Consider the following 25,312-nt stretch of genomic DNA (forward strand, 5'->3'; position numbering starts at 1 on the left):
TGAGCTCGTTGGAATCACTGTACACCTTCTAGTCTGGATATTTTTTGTTTTCCCATGGAATTAGTCTAGCCTGTAAATGGCCAGTTGCTGTCGAGTATGATGGGGTTTGTTTTGTTAAGCTAAACTAACTGCCGTCAAAAGTATGTGGCATTCATGTTCTTATACATGAATTTAACCTACTTGACTGAAGCGCGAAATTAATTTTTTACAAAACCGACGATTATGTATAGCATAACGGCACCTACGTATCTGGGACCTTAACCCACTGTTGTCATATTACAGTGTGCACAATTTAAATGACTCGAACATGAACATTAACTTATGCCTGCTTCACATACATATTAATTTCATATCCATGTCTGCTTTGAATAAATATAAATGTCATGTCTGTTGGTAACTGATTGTAGATTGGGTTTGTTTATATTTAGAGCATATCAATTGCAACGGAAGGCTCAGTATCTACATTCACAGTGTGTAGAGGCCTTGGAGAGAGCTAATCACATCTTTCAAACTGTAAGTGATGCACAAATCTACTCTATTAGGCATGTCATGTTCTGTGTCTAGGTTTAGATGACACATTCATAACTTTCGACACATCCATAACCTGTAGTGAACCTATTTCACCACAGGCAAAAGCCAAACAACATTATATAACAATGAAATGTGAAATACATAATATTATATTTGGAGTAAGTAATTGAACTTGGATGGACTGTAGACATAGATTCATAGATATACATATATCTTTATGCCTGTTGCCATATTGTATGTTTGCCATTGTAACAGGGTAGTTATGGGGCTTGTTTATTTGAGTGTTCTGTGATGTTTCATAGTTCTGTTGCATGGGATATTATATCGGATTCACACAGTTCCACAGAGGTGACCTCTGACAGCCAGGGGAAGAGTGGAGTAGTTTCTATACACATGTAATGACAGCATGCAGGGGAACTGAGCCCTCCTCGTCTCCCAGAGAGATTACACTCAGAGTTGAGTGCTGAATATGTGTCTGTGTGGTCTAGTAAGGTCATAGTGGCTGTGTGGTTGTGCTACAGGAGGGGTCAACACCGGAGGCGAACAGATCAATGGCCATGGCCAATGAATGTGCAGATCAACTCAGGGCCATAGCCATGGAGCTGCAATCTATGGGCCATCCCAATGAGAATGTCCGAATGAGGTGAGAATGTGTACATATACAAATATGTAGTATGGTGTAAATGTGCTTGAGTTTCATGTAGATTGTTGTTGTTGTTGTTGTTGTTGGTGTGTGTGTGTGTGTGTGTGTGTGTGTGTGTGTGTGTCTGTGTCTGTGTGTGTGTGAGAGAGAGAGAGAGAGAGAGAGAGAGAGATTATAGAATAACACTTACCATTTGCCCTATCATCTTCAGTATTTTTGGAGTCCAGAAGCTCATGTCAGAGATCCCAAATTACAGTGGAACCACTCTGAGGAAGAACCGTAACAGCATTGGCTACGATGAACCTAGCAAGAACTTCCTTGATGCCATGGCATGGATCAACCAGCAGAAGGTAAATATCAAATTCAGCTAACATTTAACTATTTATATTTGTTATAGTTGTTGTTTCTGTTTTTGGTGGTCCAATCAGATGTAGTACTTTTTGAATTTTTTGGTTACTGTGGTTCATCAGCATTTCAAACACTTGAACGTCTCAAAACAGTGACATCTGATGCATGTCAACATCTCCACTCATCCACAATTGTTTAACAAAAGAGTAAAAACAACAACCCAACCTCCAAAATGGATGTTTCAGGAGAAAAAAAAATCGTTAAAAAAAAAAATCATACAAATTATCGCCCCTGTAGACCGTGTTTGCATTTGACTGCTTGTTGTGAATTGCTGACCTAGAAGCTGAGCTTGAATGAGTTAAACTGTGAGTGTGGTTTGTGTCATGGCCTGGGCTACTCCCTCTCTTCTGAGAAACCCTACTCCCTCTTACTTCACTCTCACCCCGGTGGGAAGGGGCCACAGACCCAGGCACTGCATGACTACATTTCAATGGAACTTGCTCTCCCAGACAATGCTGCAAACTCATCAACCAAACCGGTTCACCTCAGCGTGTGTGTGTGTGTGTGTGTGTGTGTGTGTGTGTGTGTGTGTGTGTGTGTGTGTGTGTGTGTGTGTGTGTGTGTGTGTGTGTGTGTGTGTGTGTGTGTGTGTGTGTGTGTGTGTGTGTTTATGTGTGTGTGTGTGTGTGTGTGTGTGTGTGTGTGTGTGTTTGTGTGTTTGTGTGTTTGTGAGAGAATGTTTCAGTTAAAGAGAGAGTATTTCTACATTGTGATGCATCATATTGTGACAAGCTGTAACAAGTACCAGAAACTGATTTAGAGAGATAGAGAGAGAGGGAGTGAAGGAGGGAGGAAAAGGAAATAGCAGATAAAAAGTTGTAACAAAAAAATCAACTGGTTGAACAAAAGTAAATGGCAATGGTGGGAGTTTGCACACACCCTTCCAGTGACGACACACCCTGCATAGCTGTCGGCCTCACCCATTTTCTCCACACTCTCAATCATGTCCTTTCACAAGTCCTTACTTAACCTCTCTGTCAACACTCTCTCATTCTCTTCCTCAGCAGATTATTTTATATTCTGCTCCTCATTTGCCCCAAGGCTCTGTTCCCATCCCTCCAAATAGTTACTTTGTCTCTGCCCATCCCAAACCGGCCACCAACCACATATCACTCACATCCGAACAATGGAACAAGAATGAGGAGCTCTGACGGCTAGAAAAAGAGGGGAAGAAATATTAAGTAAACACTAGAAACATAACTACCGGTTTACTACTTGTCCCTCCTGTGCTGTCAGGTAGCACAGCAACTTACTCTACCTCCCTTTCTCTGCCCCCTCCCCCCTTCTCTCTTTTCATTTACTCTCTCCACTCTGTCATGTAGTGTATCGTTTCTCTTCCTCCTTCCCATGAATAATGCAAATGTCAGCAGCCTGGCCGAGCGCTGGATTCCCAGGATCGCCTTTCTTTCTGTCAAAGCCTTATCTGAAAGCGCTACCTATCTCTCCTGTTATCGGTCTCAGCCTTACCCGATGCTGTTACACTGTACCCTCAAGCTCTTTTACCCGAGGACAGTGCCCTGCCATTCACAATATTGACCACAGCCACTTGCTAATTGTGAACTCAAGTAAGCTAGTAAGCTAGGGCTCCAGAGCAATGAGTAGTAAAGCAAACACACCAGGGTGTGGTGCAGTGCTGCAGGCAGAGGAGAAAGTAGGAATACAGGCTCAGGCTGACCTGCCCAGAGGGAGGCGGTTGGACGTGGTTATGGCCTCTTATCAGAGCTGCAAAGCTGGAGCTCAGCAGAGGAGAATAGTTGGAATAGTTTTCCCCAGAGGGTTGGCTCTCTGCTGGTCAGGAGTTAAACATTACCTGCTGCCACCTAGAGGCCAAGGCTGCCGAGACACAGGGTAAACAGAGTGGGGCCCGTCCCAGGCTTCTAAGGCTATCAAGACTGATGCTGTTTTTTGGTTATGTTGGTAATGGCAGTGATGTCTGTACTCTGAGTCAACAAAAGGAGCTTAACTATCAGTTTATCTTAATTGCCCAGAGGAGGAAAATCACACCAATTCAAAGGCATTTTCACTGATAGATTTCAGGAAGGATAAGAGTAATGAACATGAGAATAAACGGGAAGGGCATGTGGGCAATAAAGGAAAGCTTTACATTTTAACCTGAACAGAACTTAGAGAAATACTGACAAAAATGAAAAGTTGTGATTCCAAGCCCATGGCTAATATTCCAACTTTCTTGTCTCTGCCTTAGCGGCTGATTGAGATGGCTCCATTCGGTGATGACGCAGAAGCTATTGAGCAGCAGTTGTCGAAGCATAACAAGTACCACAGCTCCCTGCAACACAGCATGGAGGTGGACCGAGCGCGCAGTGAGCTGGTGAGTCAACTATACTTACACACAAAAATACAGACACACAAAGAGAGACTGTCTAAGTTGCCTGACCGAATGAATCATTGTCAACTCCCCAGACTTCAAAGGGAGACAAATCTTCCCTGAATGCCCTGGACCAGGAATGGGACACTTTAAAGGTGAGAGAATGGAAGCCATTTTGTTTTTTGAGTTTTAGAAAATAGATTTTTTTGATATTTGTTTGTGTCAGTCTTTGAAGAGTATCACTGAACAGATCTGTCTGTCTCTAAACATCTTTTGGACTACAGAAAATGTCCCACAGCCGCACAGCTCATCTGAGGGAGCTGCAGGGCATCATCGAGGAGATCTCCCGAGCCATCATGTGGGTGAACGAGCACGAGGAGGAGGAGCTGGTGTTTGACTGGGGTGACAAGAACATCGACGTTTACATTCCAAACAAACAGGAAAGCTACTCTGTAAGTGACCTTGTGTGAAGTTTGCCTGATGAATCAAATGTGAAACTATGTTTAAAATATCCTTTGCAAATATAGGTTTAAAAAAAAGGTATGTGAACTCTAATTGGAATTGCTGGTTGCTTGTTTGATACTATTGTATTTACTGACAGTAATCGGATTAATTTATATTTTACTCATGATCTTGTACTCCTTAAGGGTTTTTTCTCTTTAGCGCAAATGTCATGCCAACTGGTAGAGATGCTATCAATGCTAAGTGCCCTGATTGCTATCCCTCTAAAAACAAATATAGATACATTGATCCTTTTCCTTTTCTTTCATCAGATACTTATGAGTGACCTTGAGGTGAAAGAGAAGGATTTGAACAAACTAAAGCACAAAGTGGACATCCTTCTGAAAAGCAACCACCCGGCTTCTGATAAGATAGAGGTGATGTCTCATTCTTGAACCCCAGCTTCGAGTTTGTCTCAACATTAGACTGTGGGAATTGTTTACATGTCTCGTGTTGGATTGGGGGTCATGTCAGGCTTGCTTGAGCAATATGCTATCTTTGATTAATTGATGCCATATGGTTTGAGGAAAGGGACAGACACTTAAAGTCACAGTAAGTGTTTTTTGTTGCGAGAATATTCAAATACTTCTACAATACGGCTACAATAACGAAAATGAAATTACGTCTTCTGTGCTTCCTCTAATTATTCATACTTCTATGTTTCTTCTTGCTTAAGTCTTTTGTGTCTTTCTATGCATCTTGATTCTCGGTTTGATAGTGGTTGATGTATTTTTTTCACCATTTTATGGGCCCTGAAAACAGGAATTGTTAAATGGTAATACTTGGAACATGGTTATTTATCATTCCTTCATGACATTTAGGGTGCAAGTTTATTTTTAAAGAGCAAAAACAACTTACTACACATTTAAAACCTGGCCCGTGTAACCATTAATTAATTTCCTTCAAGTCACTACCAAATGAAATCATTATGGTTTTTTGTTTCTTCTCTTTCACATTTAGGGTTAGTTAAGGGTTGCTAGCTAGTTTTTTGCTTCATATGTAGTGGTGGATAGCACATGCAAATCAAGCACACATGTTTTCATAGTCAAAGGTTATTTCTGTTCCTTATGCAAACTCATTAACACCTGTGTTGTGTGTTTGTTTGTTTGTTGCTCCACTGTGGGAATCTATTTGTACTCTTCACTGCCACAGGCTTACATGGACACCCTGCAGACTCAGTGGAGCTGGCTCCTGCAAATCACCAAGTGTCTCCATGTCCACCTGAAGGAGAATGCTGCCTACAGCCAGGTAAGGGCTTCTCCGCTGGCCAATATGGATTTGTTTTTCTTAATCCTGAGGGGAAACCCTGCAGTACCCCACGAGTGATTAAACCTTTGTATTATCCTTATTCCTATCCCTCTCTTTCCTTCCATGAAATTTAACATATTTCAGTAGGCAACTTAAACGCTTCTTGTCAAATCACTTAATGTAAATGTAGTGTTTTCATTTGTTTGTGCTAATGCTATACACACCACAGAGAGGTAGAGCAAGGCAGTTCTATGTTCATCTATGTTCAACCTTGTACGATATAAACAGGCCAGACTACAGTGATTTTCTGTAATCACACAACTAGTATTTCTCTTTGCTCTCGGGTGTTTAACTTAACCTGGGCCAGAGTTCAGCTATAAACCTTCAAACTCCCATTTCTCTCCCATTTAGTTCTTTAAGGAGGCCAATGAGACCTACGGTAAGCTGCATAAGGAGCACGACTCCATCCGTAAAAGGTTCACCTGTGACAGATCCACTCCCCTGGAGACGCTCAACGAACTGCTGCACCACCTGGAGGTGCATTATTAATTATTGATTGATTATGATTGATTATTATATTGATTGTTATTATTGAATAACCATGTGGACCTGAAGGTGCATTATTAAATACCATGCAGCCCTGGATAGCCAGGGTTCATCCATGTGAGTAGTATGCTTATAGGAAAAGTTACAAAGAGGATTTAACATTTATTCGCGCTTCAATAGATGCACCTCGTCTATGCTCTCTACTGTCTGAAGAATGATGTCTAGAAGCAAAAGACTCATGGTTGCTAAGTGTGTGGGTTTGTACTGCACACTGATAGACGTGTATTTAATCCACAGAAAGAAAAAGAGCGACTCTCTGAGCATAAGAGGCAAGTGCAAACACTGGTCAACAAGTCAAAGAACATCATCCGCCTGAAGCCTCGCAACCCAGAGGAGAAGAGCAACAGTCCAGTGATAGTGGAGGCTCTGTGTGACTTCAAACAGGACCAGGTAAGGCAGACACGGACGCTTATACTGTCCACAATAACTCTCTCTCACACACACACACACACACACACACACACACACACACACACACACACACACACAAACCCTCCCAGCAGCCAAACAGTAACTGCCAAGGGCCTCCTACTCTAACTGCGGTATATGGGTTTTCACACAACAATGTAAAAATAGCTGATATTATGTGGCAACGCAGTGTAATGTTTTTTTGTTCTGTTGATTTGTCATTATTCAAGAATGTTCATTCCCTTCTGTGTCTGTACCTGGCCTATGTGTTCTGACTGTCCCCCTGCCCTGTGTGTGTCACAGAAGGGCATCTTAAAGGGAAATGAGGCCATCATGAAGGATAACTCACAGCGCAGCAAGTGGCTGGTGACCGGACCGGGGGGTCTGGAGATGATGATTCCCTCTGTGTGCCTGATCGTTCCATCCCCGAACCCGCTCAGCATCGACATCGCCAACAAGTGAGCCATTAGCACACACACATGCATTTCTGTCACACAGGCACGCATACACAATCAGACACACACACACACACACACACGCACACACACACATTCACTCACTCACTCACTCACTCACTCACTCACTCACTCACTCACTCACACACTCACACACACACACACACACACACACACACACACACACACACACACACACACACATGCTTTCTGTCACACATGCACACACACTCCCACATGGAGTTGTTAAAATAGTCTCGCTCACTGGTATGATTACAGAGATTAATGATCAGCTCGTTTTTTTCTTCTTCTGTGCATTAGAAATGAGCAGTACTACGAGGCCATCGCAAACATCTGGAGCCAGCTGTTTATTAATATCAAGAGTCTCATATCCTGGCAGTACTGTGTGAAAGATATAAATCAAATCAACTCCCTCACCCTATCTATGGTAAGTGCTCACTGGGGGCCAAGGATTTCATGCCAGCACCCTTTCAACCACAAATGGGAGTGGTCCTCTGGAACCTTGCCTAACATTGAGTTTTGATACTGTTATGTTATAATAACTTGCTAGGGGAATTCACAGAACAGGACTCTTAGGAACACTTTATCTAATTTTGGAGTGCAATCCGACAGTGGCAGCCTGGTGTCTACTGCCCTCTAGTGTTTTTTCAGGAAGGATATAGACCACGGTCACCTATATTTACATTACATTTACTTGTTTTTGCAGTACAGTGCAGGCATGGCTGGATTAAGAAACAACGATGTTAAAGCCCCCCCCTTTGCGAAAAAAAAAAATTGTGCTCACAAAACACGCATGCACACAGAAACATCATTAGGCGTATACAGTTTATTTTACCAACAATGTGTTGGATTTAACGGTCGAATTACATAATATGGCTATTGTATTGGGAAAGTAAACAGGTCAAAGTTTACTCAGTAACATCCACCTTCGGTGCACGGCCCTGCTATTGTTTGTGACATAACATATGACAGGGAAACAGCCAAGTGATTATTTTCCAAATTGAAACTGATTAAGACCTACCTGAGCAGCGTGGGGCAGGTGAGGCTGAATGGGCTGGCTATCCTGTCCATTAAAAGAGCAAATCAAGCATCACCACTTTTATGTTTGTAAGGCGTCTTTCGGCAAGTGTGCTGTGACTCTGGGTGTGCTCAGTGAGCTTGTAGGTCTTGATGTTCAGATTCTGCGCCTAAACTAGCTGTATCGTATCGTCTCGTCACATGATCAAATAGAGACTTGACATTGGCGAACAAGATACATATTACCCAGCAATCATTGCATATCTGTATATGACAAAAATAGCTAATTAAATAAGAAATTATTAATTTAATTGAATTGCGTATTAATAGTTGCTATAGTCTATGTACAATAAGCATATAATTGTGTTATAGATCGCTACTGACGTTTTCGCCCTAAAATGTATGAAACCATGACAGAGACCGGTTTGCCATTTTGAGGGAATATATAGCATAAGGCATTATTTAGTCTTAGTAAAGTCATTCCTGATTACTGTTGCATTTATCAATCGACACTTTATCATCCACATGTTAGAACACTTTTAGAAAGCAGGGTCTGCTTTACCTACGAACCTTCCGCGCTGGCTGCATTGTCTATAGTTACGCACCTGCCGCACATGCACATTTTCTAACATATCACAGGTTCTCAATTAAAGCCATTAGCAAATGAAAAAAACAACCTTTTTCAACCACAAATAAGAGATACATAACAGCGACTTCACGCAGAGGCTCTCGCTTAGGGGCCCCCTGAGCTCATGGGCCTCCGGGCCTGGGCCCGGTAGGCCCGTTCGTCATCCATCCCTGAGTCCAGGTGTATACGCTTTTAATCAGTATATTTCCTCCCTGGGTATCTAACCAATGTCTTTGCCGAAGTTAGAACCTTGCTACAGGAGCATTATTAGACTCACCTGAGTATCATTGTTGTTCCCTCTCTCTCTCTCTCTATCTCTCTCTATCTCTCTCCCTATCTCCCTCTGTGTCTTAGTTGTCAAAAATGCGACCAGAGGAGTACCGCGGTATCATAAAGCGTCTGGAGATCCACTACCAGGAGTTCATGCGCAACAGTCATGGCTCTGAGATGTTTGGCGACAAGGACAAGCGCGAGATAGAGTCAAAGTACACTGATGCCCAGACTCACTACGACAAACTGGTGATCCAGATCCCTTCCTTAAGTAAGTACTTTAATTATAAGAGCATAAACAGGAGTTCTTTTCGGCAGTGTTGAAAAATGTATCGTAGTGTGTGTAAGTAATTTAGCAGATGGTTTTATCCAAGCAACTAACAGTATTTACAATTTATATCAGTTTGTGTTTTGCCTGGGGAGGTGATGATGTAATAAGACCCTCTGTTTTGTCTCCGTCTTGCACAGACACCTCCCAGGTGAAGAAGGAGGTGGTGACAGTGGTACAGAAACCTGCGCCGCCACCACCAGTGGTCTCTGTGCTGAGTGTGAGCCTGCTCTCGGAGCTGAACACGCTGCGTTGTCGTATGGAGGTGGCAGAGCAGGGCCTCACCCGCCAGCTGCACGTGCCCCTTAAGGAGAACAGCGTCCAGGACTGCTCCCAGCGCCTGCTCCTCCTCCAGGTACATGCACATTTACACTCATTCATTTAGCAGCCACCTTTATACCAAGCCACTTGCAGCACAATGCGGATACAGATTCATCAGTATGGCAGCCCCCTAGGTAACAAACCCCTCACATTTTATTTGTTGTGGCCTTGTTCTTCCAGTTGAGCTACAAGCATACACCTCCATTCATAGATACATACAACAAATACAATGTATTTATGCATTTGATCAAGCTTATTTGAATCCTTTATTGAGGAACATGAACACACACAGCCCAGGTAGCATGAACATGAACACACACAGCCCAGGTAGCCACTCAGCAGGCTTGACCTGGGTCCACATGCCAGCTCCTCTCATAGCGTTTACACAGGGTTGTTTTTTTTAACCTTATTTGTTTACTCCATACTAGTCCATACATGTTTAGTATTTCAATATGTAAACTGTGGAGGCATTCCACGGCTGAAGTGCCCTTGAGCAAGGCACCTAACCCCATCACTGCTCCCCGGGCGCCGCAAAAGGCAGCTCACTCCTCCGGTGTGTAACTGCACTTCACTGTGTGTGTCACTTCCCTGGATGGGTTAAATGCAGAGGTGGAAGTCACTTTAGAGTGACTATAGAGTCACTTTCACTAAAGTTGAGCTCTCTTGCCACACGGACAGGGGGTTCACCACGATCTGGACGGCATCCGTGATGAGTACCTGAGACTCCGGGAGAGAATTCTGCTCCAGCTGCAAGGGGCTGACCCAGAGCAGGCCAAGTACTTGCGCAGTGAGCTGGACATCATCAACCAGAAACTGGGCAGTCTGCAGGGCTTCTCTACTGCATACCTACAAAGGTGCGTACCATTACAGTCTGTGAATCTCTATATACACAAAAGCCCATAACTACTATAACCATGAATGATAGGAATAATTCACTCACTTGTTTGTGTTTGTTCTGCAGGCTGACCGCTCTGAGGGCATTGTTCCAAAGCCTCGTCCAGGGTGAGGATATCATCAAGGTACACGAAGCCCGTCTGACTGAGAAAGACACGTCCTCCCTGGACCTGAATGAAAATGAGGAGTACTGCGCCACCCTTAAGGTAAGGAGTCAACTCGAGTATCCACTTAAAAATCAATTAATTCATGTATTCATATGCCCAATCGACCAACAAATACAGGGGGAAAGTTCCTCGAATAGGGACAGTGGAATAAGAACTTTAATCTCTTTAATTTGTGTCTTGCAGGAAATGAAGTTTGAATTGGATCAGAAGAAGGATGTGTTGAATGCTATGGAGTCCGAGCTGGGAAAGGCAATTCACTGGAATGGGCAGATTGACCACTCCTTCCACCAGTGTGATGTAGATCTGTCCAAGTACTCAGATCTAGTAGGACAGATGACGGACCGCTGGCGTCGCATCCATGCACAGATTGATAGCCGGTGAGGGCTCTCAATACACAGACACACACAGACACACAGACACACACACACACACACACACACACACACACACACACACACACACACACACACTCTCACATAAAACTACTTATTAAAAAAGTAAATTCCTCACTAATTCTCCACTGCCCTACCCTTCTCCAGTATGTGGGACCTGGATAAACAGGAAAAGCAGCTGAAGCACTACCAGCAGACCAGTGACCAGCTCAGCCAGTGGACTGAGGATGCGCGCCTGCGCCTGGATACCCTGCAGGCGGCCAAGTTCAGAGATGTACAGGCCCTCATGGACCACCTCAACCAGCACAAGGTGGGCTTCTACGACCTGACAACAAGACCTGTGGGGACAATACTTACCATCCGGTCTCCAGCTCTCAGCCCAGTGCTGTTTTACAGATGTTTTGGGAAGCATAGTGAATAACGTACCGTAACTAATGTAGAAATGAATTGAACCTTGGTTGTGTTTAGGGTTTATACTACATATGTTTGTGCTTGACTTAGCAGCAGGACTACTGATTGATATGGTTCTAATTGGTTGACGTGTGTTGTTGTTTTACAGGTGCTGCATGGTGAAATCAAGGGAAAAAAGGAGAAGGTGGAAAATGTCCAGAAAGATGCAGACACGTGTGCCTCCTCCATCAAGGTAAAGTTTTGAATAGAGTTTTCCTTAAAAAATATTTGAAATACATCCGCATTGTAGCGATATTTATAATGTGTTTCATACATTATGTGATTCTTTGCTTTTCAGGATTATGAACTGCATCTGGCCTCTTATAGTGCTGGACTGGAGACACTCCTTAACTTCCCCATCAAGAGAACCATGCTGCACTCTCCAACTGTGATCATCAGAGAAGAGGTATGGTCATGTAGAGTGACTATTACACACTTGACACACAGACACACTTGATTATGACCCCCAAATTAGGTGATAAGCTCAGTTCCTGTATGTGTATGCCTGACTGGCTGTCTGACACCTTCATTCCCACAGGCAGCAGATCTTCAGTCTCGCTACATTGAGCTCCTGACACGCTCCATTGACTACCACAAGTACCTAGGAGAATTGCACAAAAACATGGAGGAACTTAAGGTGTGTAATATTAGAGAAAATAATGTGGCCGTGTTATTAATATGCAAGTGTACATTGTTGTGTGATTCTTCACAGTATTGTGGTTCATGTTCAACATGTAATTGTTTGTGATATCCTAATTGTAAATTCATTCAAATATGTGCATCAACAAAACTGACAAAAGCATATGCTTCTATGACAAAAACATTAAAAAAAATGCAATCTCATGTTTTTTCTTTTTCTTTTCCTTTTCCAACACCAGATGAGAAACACTAAAATTGACTTCTTGGAAGAGGAACTGAAACGCCTAAAGGATGACCTTCAAGACAAAGGCCAAAAAAATCAATCCCTACAGGACACGCTCTCCCGCTATCACTTAGAGCTCAACCAGTCCAAAGAACAGCTCATCACCGTGGAGGAAGTGAAGAGAGATGTTACCCGGCAGTGCAACGCTACCAAGGAGAGTCTCGACAGCACCTCCCTGCAAGTGAGGGAGCTGAACGATAAGCTGACTCGCCTCACCTACCAGATTGATGAGGAGAAACGCAAGAGGAGGCTGGCCGAGGAGCGCTACACCAGCCAGCAGGAGGAGTATGAGGTCACCATCCGAAAAAGGCAGAAGGAGCTGGAAGAGCTCAACTGGGCCAAGATCGACTTTGAGAAAGCGGTGACGGACAAGGAGCGTGAGATCGAGCGGCTGAAGAGGCAGCTGCAAGAGGAGTCTGCGCAGAGGAAGGCGGCCGAGTCCGAGACCTCAAAGGTAAGAACCCAGTGCAACCAGGAGATAAGTACCATTAAGAAAACGTATGAAAGCGAAATCCATGTCACCAAGACCCACATCCTCAAGACCACCCAGCAGAAGGAGGAGGATATCAGTGACCTCAGACTGAGATGCGACCAGCTGTCTGGGGAGAAGAGAGACTTGGAGGAAGAGCTCAGGAGACTACAGTTGTCTCTGAGCCAGATGGAAGAGGCCAGGCGAAAGGCTGAGGGCGAGGCCCACCAGCAGAGATCCACTGGCACAGAGGAGGGGAGAAGGAGGAGGGAGCTGGAGATAGAGATCCAAACCATGGTGCAGAAGAGGACAGCGGACGAGCAAAGATACAAGGATTCCCTGGCGCAGGCCTTGAAGGATGTTCAGGAGAAGAACCGTCAAATCACGTCGCTCGAACAAAACCTCGAGGAAGAGACCAGAAGGCGTAAAGCATTGGAGACTGAAGGCCACACACTGAAGCAAACTCAGGTGGAGCTGCTGAGCAGGAACACCTCATCGCTGGAGACCATCAAGAAGCTGGAGATCTCCGACCAAGAGCTGTGCCTGATCCGAGTGCAGCTGGAGAAGCAGAAGAGTGAGAAGGACCAGCTGGGCAAGTACGTCACCCAGATGCAGACGCGCATCACAGACCTCCAGGCAGTGGTGGACCAGCTGGAGAACGAGCTGGAGAGTGAGAAGAAGAGCAACCAGGACGAGTTCACCCGCAGGAAGCGTGTGGAGACTGAACTCCAGAGAGTGAATATGTCCTGCAAAGAATACACCACCACCATCAACAGCCTCAAAGTGCGGCTGGAGGAGGACTCCGCCTCAGAGAGGAGGGCCGAGCAAGACCTCCGCGGGCTCCAGGAGGCTCTGGACAAGAGTCTGAGGGAGAACAAGGCGGTCACTGACAAGCTGAACACACTGACTGCCGAGCTGAAGGCTCTGCAGCAGCAGCTGCTTCAAGAGCAGGCCAAAGTCCGCGAGGCAAACCAGCGCAACGAAACCCTGTACAAGACCATCGAAGAGAAAAGCAGAGTGCTCAATGAAAAAACTATAGAGATCGAGAAACTCCAGAGCCTCACACAGAAGTTAACCAAGGAGCGTCTGAGGCTGGAGGAAGAGCTCCGCTCCGTACGCCAGGAGAGAGATGACCTGAAGCAGAGCAAGAATTCCAGCGATAGCGAGAGGACTTCTCAAATATCAGCCCTTCAGCTACAGTTGCAGAACAGCGCTAGAATGTCTCTGGAGCACCAGGCTCTCATCAATGAGCTAACTAAAGAGAGAGAGGCTTTAAAGGTGGAAATGTCCAAAATCCAAAACCAAGCCATGGAGGTATTATTCCGGATCTCCACGTGAAATGACAAATCTAAAATCAACCTGGGCTTTCACTCTGAAAAAATGCTGAATTGCATGCTGCTTGCTTGCCTGCTTGCTGGCAGTTGTTTTCTCTGCATGGTTCTCTGCAGTAGCAATATTTGATGTTTATTAATTTCTGTCACTGTACAATAATTCCACATTGCTTTTTTTTTTTTTTTTAATGCTTGATTTGCATTTATAGGAGCTTGCATGTCATGCATGATTTTCCGTCTTCTTTCTGCAGTGTTAATTTGTTTTCTAGTGTGGAAATTCTGTATGTTCTGTTTTAGTGGGATTTAAAGAGGAACAAAAATCGTTATGATTGCAAAAAATCTCACAACAAAACTGTGAATTCCTGGGGGTTCTGATTTAGTTACATACCCTCCATTTGTAAACATGTAATGTGATGGGGATTTTCTCACTTATCTTTGTCTGTCTCTTTTTGTGTTTCAGACATCCATGTTGATACACGAGTCACAAACGCATTACAACGAAGTTCGCGTGGAGAGGGATAGCCTGCTGGCTAAGCTCAAGATGCTGGAGCAAGATAAGGGGAAGTTGCAGAAGCATGAAAATGAGCTGAACCGCATCAAGGTGTCTATGGAATCTGAACTACGGGTCAAGCAGCGCCTGCAGGATGAGCTGGACAAAATGACGAAGGACTTCAACTACTGGAAGAGTCAGTATGAGATCAAGGAAAGACAGGTGACAGAGTGCTCTACAGGGAAGGACCAGGCAGAGAGAGACCGGGTTTCGCTTTTGAGCGATGTTGAGAGGCTGAAGCTGGAGCTGAGGAGCCTGGAGGAGCGCTACAAGGGCAAGCTGCAGTGCTCCGAGAGGGAGATTGTGGAGCTCACCCAGAGAAGAGAGGCTTTGGAGAGGGAGATCAGAAGGCTACAGCAGCGCCCGGATGCCTCCTGCAAGCAAACGCAGACGGACGAGAAGGCCAAGACAGTGGATCCGTCCAAGCTGCTCTTTGAGGGTGTGCGGCGCACGGTCAGCGCGCATCAGCTGTGTGATTGCGGGATCATTGACAAGGCCACACTGGACAAGCTGCTGAAAGGCCAGAAGACCGTGTCTGAGGTCAGTGTCGACATTCAGCTTAGCCTCAAGGGTACAGGAGCAATCGCCGGCATGGTGCAAGGCTCCCAGGGCAGAATGCCTTTTACTGAAGCCAAGGGCAGAAATTTGCTGAGTAATGAAAGTGCTATTATGCTGTTGGAAGCCCAGGCAGCAACAGGCCACATTTTGGATCCCAAGTTCAATGAGAAAATGTCTGTAGATGCTGCATGTTCCAGAGGTGTGGTAGACACAGAGGACAGAGATGTGTTGATCACAGCTGAGGCAGCTAGCACAGGGTTCAAAGATCCCAACTCTGGAAAACTCCTTTCCGTTGGTCAGGCTTACAAGAAAGGCCACGTTGACAGGGAGACAACCTTGCGTCTTCTTCAAGCACAGGAATCAGTTGGTGGCATCCTGGACCCAGTGCTGAGTGTTTACCTGCCCAAGGACGCAGCCCTTGACCGTAACCTGATTGATGAGGAGCTTTACCGGGCCCTGAACAAAAAACCTCCCTGCTACTTGGACCCAGAGACCCAGGAGAAGGTCACCTACACTGACTTAAAGAAGAAGTGCAGAATGGAACCCGCCACAGGAATACTTCTGCTCCCTGCCAAAGACAAACCCACGACGGTGAAAGGTCTCCGTGGAGAGGTCTCAGTCTGTGATCTGGTAGATGCCAAATTGCTGGATCAAAGTGATGTGACTAAGCTAAACCAAGGAACCCTCACAAGTCAAGATATAGAGGACAAGCTGAAGTCCTACTTACACGGCTCTGATTGCATTGCAGGAATCTACGATGAGGCCAATGACCGCGTTATGGCCTTTTACCAGGCCATGAAAGAGGGTCTCCTGAGACGAGGCACCACGCTGGAGCTTCTGGAGGCCCAGGCTGCCTCTGGATTCATGATAGACCCCGTCCAAAACGTGTCTCTGACTGTGGATGAGGCATACAAGAGAGGCCTGGTCGGCAAGGAATACAAAGACAAACTGCTCTCTGCAGAGAGGGGCGTCACAGGGTACAAAGATCCACACACAGGAAAGACCATCTCACTTTTCCAGGCCATTAACTTAGAACTTATTGAGAAGGGCCATGGTATCAGGCTGCTGGAGGCTCAGATTGCAAGTGGTGGCCTCATCGATCCTATACATAGCCACCGCATTGACGTAGATGTAGCCTACAAGAGAGGTTACTTCGATAAAGAAATGAACGAAATCCTGAGCTATGAAGGGGATGACACCAAAGGCTTTTTTGACCCTAACAGTCACGAGAATCTGACATACCTGCAGCTGAAGGAGAGGTGCATAAAAGACCCCAAGACTGGGCTCCTCCTCCTCCCACTCAAAGACAAGAAGAAGCTGAAGCAGCAGCAGTCCACGCAGAAGAACACACTCCGCAAAAGAAGGGTCGTGATTGTGGATCCCGACTCAGGCAAAGAGATGACAGTGCGGGAGGCCTACCACCGAGAGCTGATCGACTATGAAACCTTCCTGGAACTATCGGAACAAGAGTGTGAATGGGAAGAGATCACCATTACAGCATCCGACGGCAGCACCCGATTGGTCGTGGTGGACCGCAAAACAGGCATGCAGTACGACGTCCAGGAGGTTCTGAACAAGGGCATAATTGACCAGGCCACGTTTGACCGGTACCGCTCAGGGGAGATGACTCTCACACAGTTTGCAGATCGCATCACCAAAGACACCAAAATCTCAGAGCTCGCAATAGTCTCCAGCAGTGCGGACGACGTAGTCACATGCAGCAGCCCCAACCAGCTGGGTCCATCCTCACCAGGCATCAGAAAGCGCTTGGCAAGCGTCTCCATCACCCTCTCCCCTCCATCAGAGATGCTTGATGACCTAAGTCCCGTGGCTGCCATTTTCGACACGGAAACCTTGGAGAAGATCACCATCCCCGAAGCACAGCGCCGTGGTATCATCGACACCATCACAGCCCAGAGGCTTCTGGAGGCTCAGGTCTGCACTGGAGGCATCATCAACCCGTCCACTGGTCAGAGGCTCTTGCTGCAGGATGCCGTTCACCAGGGCATTATCGACGAAGACTTGGCTTCTAAGTTAAAGCCAGCACAGAAAGCCTTTGTCGGATTTGAGGACGTCAAGACAAAAAGAAAAATGTCAGCTGCAGAGGCTGTGAAGGAGAAATGGCTTCCATATGAGGCCGGTCAGAGGTTTATGGAGTTCCAGTACTTGACAGGCGGTCTGCTAGAGCCGGCCACTGGCCAGCGGGTCAGCATTGAGGAGGCCATCCGTAGAGGATGGCTGGACGGGCGCAACGCACAAAAGCTCCAAGACACCAAAAGCTACATCAAGATGCTCATGTGCCCCAAGACCAAGCTGAAAATCTCCTACAAAGATGCCATGGATAAGTGCATGGTCGAGGAGAGCATGGGAATGAAGATGCTCCAGGCCTCTTCCATGTCCACCAAGGGCATCAGCAGCCCCTACAACGTGTCCTCTGGACCCAGCTCCCGATCAGGCTCCAGGGCTGGTTCCCGCACCAGCTCCCGTCCTGCTTCTCGAAGAGGCAGTGTCGACTACTCCTCCGCATTCAATTACAGCAGCTTCACAACCTCCTCCCAAACGTTCAGCTCTGGTTCCCAGTCATAATAAAGACATGCAGTGAGGGAGAGATTTATTCATCAGATTTATAGTTGCACAGGAGTCACTGAGTCACACTTTTACTCAATTACTGTCCTTTATAGTTAATCATTTGGCATTTCTGTAGTTAGGACTCAGGCCAGGGCACAGTTCAGCATTGCTCAGTATTGTTTTTTTTAAATCACTTCTTTACTAATGGTGTGTGGTAATCTTTGGTTAGCTTTCATATTTTAATGCAAAGTTATGCTGTCTTCTGAAGTCAGATATTTGAGAGATTATATGAGAAATAATTTTACTCCTGAAAGATTGGTAATCTTAATTTGTTTTGCCTAAATTAAATTATGAAGTGCCATTGAGATCATTTGTTGTGCTTTGCTTTTTTCTTGTCTTACACTGTTTAAGGAACATTTATAGTAGATGCCTCAAAGTTTGTCTTTAGATAGAAAATGCCATGAAAGGCTCTTGATGTTTTGTATTTGAGCATAACATTTATAAACATTAGTACTTTATCCATGCAAATGTGCGCGTGTTTTTTGAGTCTTTATTTACTTTTTAGATACTGCACTTTTATGCTATGTGGTCTATAATAACAGAAAACAGAAAATAGACTAGAAATCAATCTTGAAATACACAACCTGGAAATGAAAAAAAAGGTGCATAGACTAAGAATTCAGGGGGGAAAAAAACAATGTACTTGGCTTACTTTTATTTCTCACACTTAAATCGTGAAACTCCAAACTCTTTAAAAATATATCAATAGTGTTTATCCACTTCAGCCAGTGAAAGAGAACGGCCTCTAGATGGCACTAGCCTCCTCACAATTCAGTGTGAATGGGTCTGCATGAAAACAAGTTCAAGACAGTGATATGAATGCTCTATTTCAATGAGAAATTCAGAATCACAGAATAACTCTCAGTATACTGGCGTTTACAAAAGCCTGAAAATCAAAAAATGAAAAAGTAGCAGGTAGAATCCACAAAGACTTGTCATCATGTAAGATATAACTGAGCAGACAACAGATACTCACAAACAAGAACGCCTGTGCCTGGTGTTAGTGAAACAATAAAGGGATTTGTTCAAGGTGGATCATTAACTAAGACACTCCTTCAGCAATCAAGGACAGCTGCACACCAGGTAACATTATATAACTGCAAAATTCCACGGCTTTCAGCAAACAGATAAATAAACCAGCAATGTGCAAGAGAACAACGGTTATCAGTGCACTGCATCATTCGTTTTAAATGGCTAATTACAAGAAAGAACTAGTTCAGTGTGTGAGATGTAGATTGCTCTTGGCTATGGGTGCTTATTTTCAAGTCCCTTGACATTTCTGTTTCTGTCTAATGGCAAAGTTTTACTCTGAGAATGGTGATCCGTCAGGATCAGATATCTTAACCCCCTGAGGCTCAGGCCAACTCACGCAATCAGAGTGTTAAGTGATTGCAGTTTTCAACCAACCATTCCACTTTATCACGTGGTGCATCACCCTGTCCCAAGTCAGCTATTCACCAAACACTGATAAGACTCATCTGAGACCTGATAGGCAGACAAAGGTATACAGCCGCGGAAAAAATTAAGAGACCACTTCAAAATTATCAGTTTCTCTGGTTTTACTATTTATTGGTATGTGTTAAAGTAAAATGTACATTTTAGTTTTATTCTATAACCTACTGGCAACATTCCTACCAAATTTCAAATAAAAATATTGTCATTTAGATCATTTATTTGCAGAAAAATGACAATTGGTCAAAATAGCAAAAATGATGCAGTGTCTTCAGATCTCGAATAATGCAAAGAAAACAAGCTCATATTCATTTTTAAACTACACAATACTAATGCTTACACTTAGGAAGAGTTCAGAAATCAATATTTGGTGGAATAACCTTGATTTAAAATCACAACTTTCATGTGTCTTGGCATGCTCTCCACCAGTCTTTCACATTGCCGTTGGGTGACTTTATGCTACTCCTGGCGCAAGAATTCAAGCAGCTCGGCTTCTTTTCATGGCTTGTGACCATCCATCTTCCTCTTGATCACATTTCAGAGTTTTTTTTATGGGATTCAGGTCTCGAAATTGGGCTGGCCATGACAGGGTCCTGACCTGGTGATACTCCATCCACACCTTTACTGGCCTGGCTGTGTGGCATGGAGCATTGCCCTGCTGGAAAAAACACTTCTCAGAGTTGGGGAACATTGTCAGAGCAAAAGGAAGCAAGTTTTTCTTCCGGGACAACGTTGTACTTTGCCTGGCTGAGGTTTGTAAAAGACCATAAGGATTGAAAAAAGCGGACTGGAGGGTCTTCTAGTTCGTCTTCTCTGATGAGTCCAATTTTCAGCTTTGCCCAACACATGGTCATCTGATGGTTAGACGGAGACCTGGAGAGGCCTACCAGCCAGAGAGTCTTGCACCTACTGTGAAATCGGACTCATCAGAGAAGACGAACTTAGAAGAACCTCCAGTCCGCTTTTTCAATCCTTATGGTCTTTTACAAACCTCAGCCAGGCAAAGTACAACGTTGTCCCGGAAGAAAAACTTGCTTCCTTTTGCTCTGACAATGTTCCCCAACTCTGAGAAGTGTTTTTTCCAGCAGGGCAATGCTCCATGCCACACAGCCAGGCCAGTAAAGGTGTGGATGGAGTATCACCAGGTCAGGACCCTGTCATGGCCAGCCCAATTTCGAGACCTGAATCCCATAAAAAAACCTCTGAAATGTGATCAAGAGGAAGATGGATGGTCACAAGCCATGAAAGGAAGCCGAGCTGCTTGAATTCTTGCGCCAGGAGTAGCATAAAGTCACCCAACGGCAATGTGAAAGACTGGTGGAGAGCATGCCAAGACACATGAAAGTTGTGATTTTAAATCAAGGTTATTCCACCAAATATTGATTTCTGAACTCTTCCTAAGTGTAAGCATTAGTATTGTGTAGTTTAAAAATGAATATGAGCTTGTTTTCTTTGCATTATTCGAGATCTGAAGACACTGCATCATTTTTGCTATTTTGACCAATTGTCATTTTTCTGCAAATAAATGATCTAAATGACAATATTTTTATTTGAAATTTGGTAGGAATGTTGCCAGTAGGTTATAGAATAAAACTAAAATGTACATTTTACTTTAACACATACCAATAAATAGTAAAACCAGAGAAACTGATAATTTTGAAGTGGTCTCTTAATTTTTTCCGCGGCTGTATATCCCAGAGTTAATCATGCCTTCCAATTCTGGAGATGAAATAATATGACGATAAATGTGAGAAGACTCTCATAATCCAATCTTGATGACAGAGTTGCTTCCTGAAGTTAAATATGTAATTAAGGCAGTAAGAATCATGCATCTACGCAGTTGCTTAATTTGTGTGTTTGTGGCACGAGCCACCATGTTTTCTTTAGCTTGCACACATAAACCTCATCCTGCCTTTCTTACAATAAAAGTCTCATGGACTGGTTCTTGAGGATTCTTAAAATATCACTGTTGTGTAGGGGTGTGTGCTTTCCTGTTATTTTCTTAACTCCTCCTCTAGAACCACCTACATCTTTTCCCTAGTATGTGGTGTGGTCTGTGAGTGTGTGAGTGTGTGTGTGTGTGTGTGTGTGTGTGTGTGTGTTAGTGTGTGTGTGTGTGTGTGTGTGTGTGTGGTTAAAGTGGAGGCAGACAAGGGGGTAAAGGGAGGGAGGGAGAGAGAGAGAAAGGAGGGGCAGAGAGGGAGGGTCCACAAAGGGAGGACCGTCCCATGCCAGGACTTGTGGCTGCTAGAGCTCTACCTCCCTCCCTCTCTCGCTCCCTCCCTCTCTGTTACTGAGGAAGTATGTTTTGAAGGGGGTTGAGCTTAAGCTCAACAGAGCAGAGTGTTTTAATTGTAGCTCAGCGTGTTAGCAGCCCAGGCAGGCAGTAGACAGATCCTCAGACCCTGGAAACTAAACTCTGCAGCCATATTTCGCTTTGACACACACCGGCAGCGGAGCCACAGAATCTCCACTCAGCCCCCTTCGGCCGCATTCCTGCACAAAGATGAGCGCCCAGGTCTGCTGTGGGCTCCTCTGAGGGTCCGCAACAGACTCGTGGTCCACCCCCACTGCAGTGGCCTAAACAGACTCAGTCTCAAAGAGAAATCCTATTAAACAAGAGTCTGCCTCCTGTTTAAAGGTAAGATACAATGGAAGTTCTTTCTTTTTTCTCACTCAGTTAGCCAGCCCTAACTGAATACTTCAAAGGGTCCTTTGTCAATTTTCCCTCATAAATCTAGAAGAATGGTTTGAGTGAATCCAGACAGAGAACAAGGGTAACTAGCGATACAGAGGATACTTTTCACTCTTTAATTTCTTTGGATCTGTGCCTTCCATGTGTGTGTGTGTGTGTGTCTGGTGTGTGTGTGTGTGTGTGAGTGTTTGTGTGTGCGTGCGTGTGTGTGTGTGGACTTGAAATGGGGGATGGTGGCTGAGCAGGCAGGCACCAGTGGGAAAGAGAGCAGTCATTCAAACTTCTGTGCATGAGTGAGTGTGTGGTGTGGTGTGTGTGTGTGTGTGTGTGTGTGTGTGTGTGTGTGTGTTTCTGTGTGTTTCTGTGTGAGTGTGTGTGAGAGAAAGAAGCCTGTGATTTCCTTGAATGAAGCAGGCAATCCTGCTCGGTTATTCACACTCACTCGGCTTGACTGCTCTCCCATTCACGGCCAGAGACACTGTGTCTGCCTCCTCTGTAGGCTCTGGCTCCATGTTCTCAGCTCAAGTGAGGTGCACTGTGCACCATCCTAATGTGAAGCATACGGGACTCTGGTAAAAAAGAAAGTTGTCTCCTTCCAAAAGCTTTGTTGAGGACCTTTTCTACCCCCGTCGCAGTAGCTTTCTGAGAAATATATATAGGGGCTGACAGAGAGAGAGAGAGAGAGAGAGAGAGAGAGAGTTCTCTCTCCTTTTCTGACACAGCTGCAATGAAGTGCTTACTGGCCTGAGGGCTCAGATTTGCAATGACACGTGGAAGCTTCTTCCTCTGTGCCTCTTGACCTGCGCCATCCCAAAGCTGCCTGGTGGTACGGCTTTGCTAAGCTGCCTGGCGTTACAGCTATGCTCAGTCATCCCATTTATCTGCGTCTCCCACTACCCCCCACTCTCTCTCAGCTGTAATTAAACTAAAACGCCTTCGACACCACATGAGTCAGCAGGCAGAGAGAAAGCAGCGACTGCACATTGCACTTTGGTCAGAAATCATTGTGTCGCTGCCGCTCACTGTGGCTTGGCAAGCTGATCTGCAGCTAACTTGTGGAAGCCCCACGTCACCCTGGATGTTGGGAGTATGTGTCCCTGCAGCAACCCAGAATCCAACAGAGAGATCACCCCCACAAAACAATAAATCAACAGGTCAATCTCTCCCTCTCTCTCTCTGTTTAAGTGTCTGTCTTCTGCCTCTATCTTGCTGTGTGTGTTTCCTTCTCGCCCTCTTCTATTTGTGGCTGTATTTACATAGTTCACTGCTCTGTAGTGTCATTGACCATCAGCAAGTCTGATAAGTTGAGATACAATGGCACTGTAAAGTTTAGCGATGTAGTGATAGGGACAGAAGCAATCGGATTTTGTGTGTAGTATAGTGTTTGTCAGCATGTTAAGTCTTAACATAATGAGAAGACATATGAATGATGACATTTCATGGAATGCATACATGGAATTACACCATTATCTCGGTTTAAATCTACAATCTGCACACGTGGTAGTTATTCACCTTGTCAATCTCTGATATAACATGAAATGCATACAGCCTCAAATGCTTTACTTTGAGTCAGTAATGTTTGAAGTGCCAAAGCACTTTGTCACCAAAGCAACAGGCATCCACCCAGCCAACATGTGCAAGCCATTAACCATGGGGAGCTAGAATAGAGGCGAGAGAGAGAGAGAGGGGGGGGGGGGCAGAGAGAGGGAGAGAGAGAGAGAGAGAGAGGGAGCAAAACGTAATCCATTTTGGAACGCATTCTTCTACGACCTTGGGAAAGAAAAGCAGTAATTAGGCCCTGCTTTAGGAGCCTGCAGGAACCTTCGGACAGGGGAGGGTGGTGTGCCTCTACGCTGTGCCTCCTTTTTGCCCCCTACATGTCCCATGAAAACAGCAGACAAATACATGTTAAGGTTCCAGAGGGACTAAATAAACAGGCCTGAAATAGCAGCCACCCCCTCCCTGGGTTGATTCCTTCAGATTCCACAGTGTTGTTTATTTCGGCGCGCTGGTCCTGAATGGGCGTCAAAAGCCACAGCCTAAACTCAAAGAGTCCAACAGGAAACAGACAGAACAAACTGCGGCTTCTTCCTCTAAAAAGTGCTTCGCGTGACAAGCTTTATCTCAGCACATGCAATCAACATCAGACCTGGAGCTGTGACCACAACCGGGCCCGTCCACTGGCACTGTTCAGTGGCTTTGGGTCCACACTTGGGCACCATATGTCAGCAGATACAGACGTCTGCTGAGAGCCCCAAGTCCATAAGACTTCCTCTATCCGCTGTGGTCTAGCCCGTACAGAGTTCATATGTGTTTTTCATGTCTGAAGCCTCTGCCGAGGTCTGCAGAGAATCACGCAAAGACTAGAACATTCTAGCAGCTATGACAGTTGTTCTTCATAATCATTTGAAAAATATCGCTTTCACCACCAGTGATGGATGCTTTCACAAAGAGATTATTAATAATCTCAGCCAACTAGAATCTGATTGATGTACGTACATGCAGATTAACGTGTGGATGCCATGGCATTAAGAGGCAACATCACACGCACCTTAGCTGTATGCTTTCCCAGCTGCTCTGCATGTATCAGTCCACAGTGCTCAGGTTTAGGTAACACAATGTGTTCATGTCACCACCGCTGTCATTCTGGGTGGAATACTTGCAGTCCAGGCCCATGAATCTCTTTGGGCCGTGTGGTGAGTGCATTACACTGACATGCTGTCCTTGGCTGGATTTCGCATTGAGCCCTATGAGTACTAATGTTCACCACAGAAGCACAGGCTCTCATAAAAGGCATCCATCGGTTAACTTTGCCCTAATTATTCTTCTGAGTGATATAAATATTGAATGTTGAGATATTTGATTTCCTTTGCTGTTGAGGTTTCTTGTGAGTGTGTGTGTGTGTGTGTGTGTGTGTGTGTGTGTGTGCTGGCTTCCTGTTGAGGTCGACCACAGACATGGGATCTAGGGACTCTGGTGGAACAAGGGCTGCGTCTCAAGAATGTTCTATTTGTTATGTTTTTGACTGGGAAATGGAGGGGGAAAAGCTCCCCTTCCCATCTCATATTCCGAAATATCTTCTCTAATAGAACC

The 25,312-nt window shown here is 45.0% G+C and overlaps 2 protein-coding genes across 2 annotated transcripts in view; both read left to right on the forward strand.

Annotated features, from left to right (window-relative positions):
• Window positions 1-18,128, forward strand: part of dspa (desmoplakin a) — a gene marked incomplete at its 5' end in the record, with an annotated part of 18,409 nt that extends 281 nt beyond the window's left edge. The window contains 23 exons of the mRNA XM_080837712.1: window positions 429-513; window positions 1,053-1,174; window positions 1,386-1,524; window positions 3,786-3,911; window positions 4,004-4,063; window positions 4,193-4,360; window positions 4,682-4,786; window positions 5,562-5,657; window positions 6,069-6,194; window positions 6,501-6,653; window positions 6,975-7,129; window positions 7,448-7,574; window positions 9,147-9,333; window positions 9,531-9,745; window positions 10,390-10,565; window positions 10,673-10,811; window positions 10,956-11,149; window positions 11,312-11,474; window positions 11,724-11,807; window positions 11,913-12,020; window positions 12,153-12,251; window positions 12,493-14,319; window positions 14,797-18,128. Coding sequence (XP_080693838.1) covers window positions 429-513; window positions 1,053-1,174; window positions 1,386-1,524; window positions 3,786-3,911; window positions 4,004-4,063; window positions 4,193-4,360; window positions 4,682-4,786; window positions 5,562-5,657; window positions 6,069-6,194; window positions 6,501-6,653; window positions 6,975-7,129; window positions 7,448-7,574; window positions 9,147-9,333; window positions 9,531-9,745; window positions 10,390-10,565; window positions 10,673-10,811; window positions 10,956-11,149; window positions 11,312-11,474; window positions 11,724-11,807; window positions 11,913-12,020; window positions 12,153-12,251; window positions 12,493-14,319; window positions 14,797-18,030 — 7,888 coding nt within the window. The 3' untranslated portion in view covers window positions 18,031-18,128. The remainder of the gene's footprint in view (window positions 1-428; window positions 514-1,052; window positions 1,175-1,385; window positions 1,525-3,785; window positions 3,912-4,003; window positions 4,064-4,192; window positions 4,361-4,681; window positions 4,787-5,561; window positions 5,658-6,068; window positions 6,195-6,500; window positions 6,654-6,974; window positions 7,130-7,447; window positions 7,575-9,146; window positions 9,334-9,530; window positions 9,746-10,389; window positions 10,566-10,672; window positions 10,812-10,955; window positions 11,150-11,311; window positions 11,475-11,723; window positions 11,808-11,912; window positions 12,021-12,152; window positions 12,252-12,492; window positions 14,320-14,796) is intronic.
• Window positions 18,129-22,026: 3,898 nt separating this feature from the next.
• The window catches only part of tns3 (tensin 3), a 39,985-nt gene continuing 36,699 nt past the window's right edge, over window positions 22,027-25,312 (forward strand). The window contains exon 1 of the mRNA XM_080837931.1: window positions 22,027-22,165. The gene's annotated coding sequence lies outside the window, so the exon portion shown is untranslated. The remainder of the gene's footprint in view (window positions 22,166-25,312) is intronic.

This window comes from Sprattus sprattus (assembly GCF_963457725.1).
Source record: "Sprattus sprattus genome assembly, chromosome: 4".
In the NCBI taxonomy this organism is placed as follows: domain Eukaryota; kingdom Metazoa; phylum Chordata; class Actinopteri; order Clupeiformes; family Clupeidae; genus Sprattus; species Sprattus sprattus.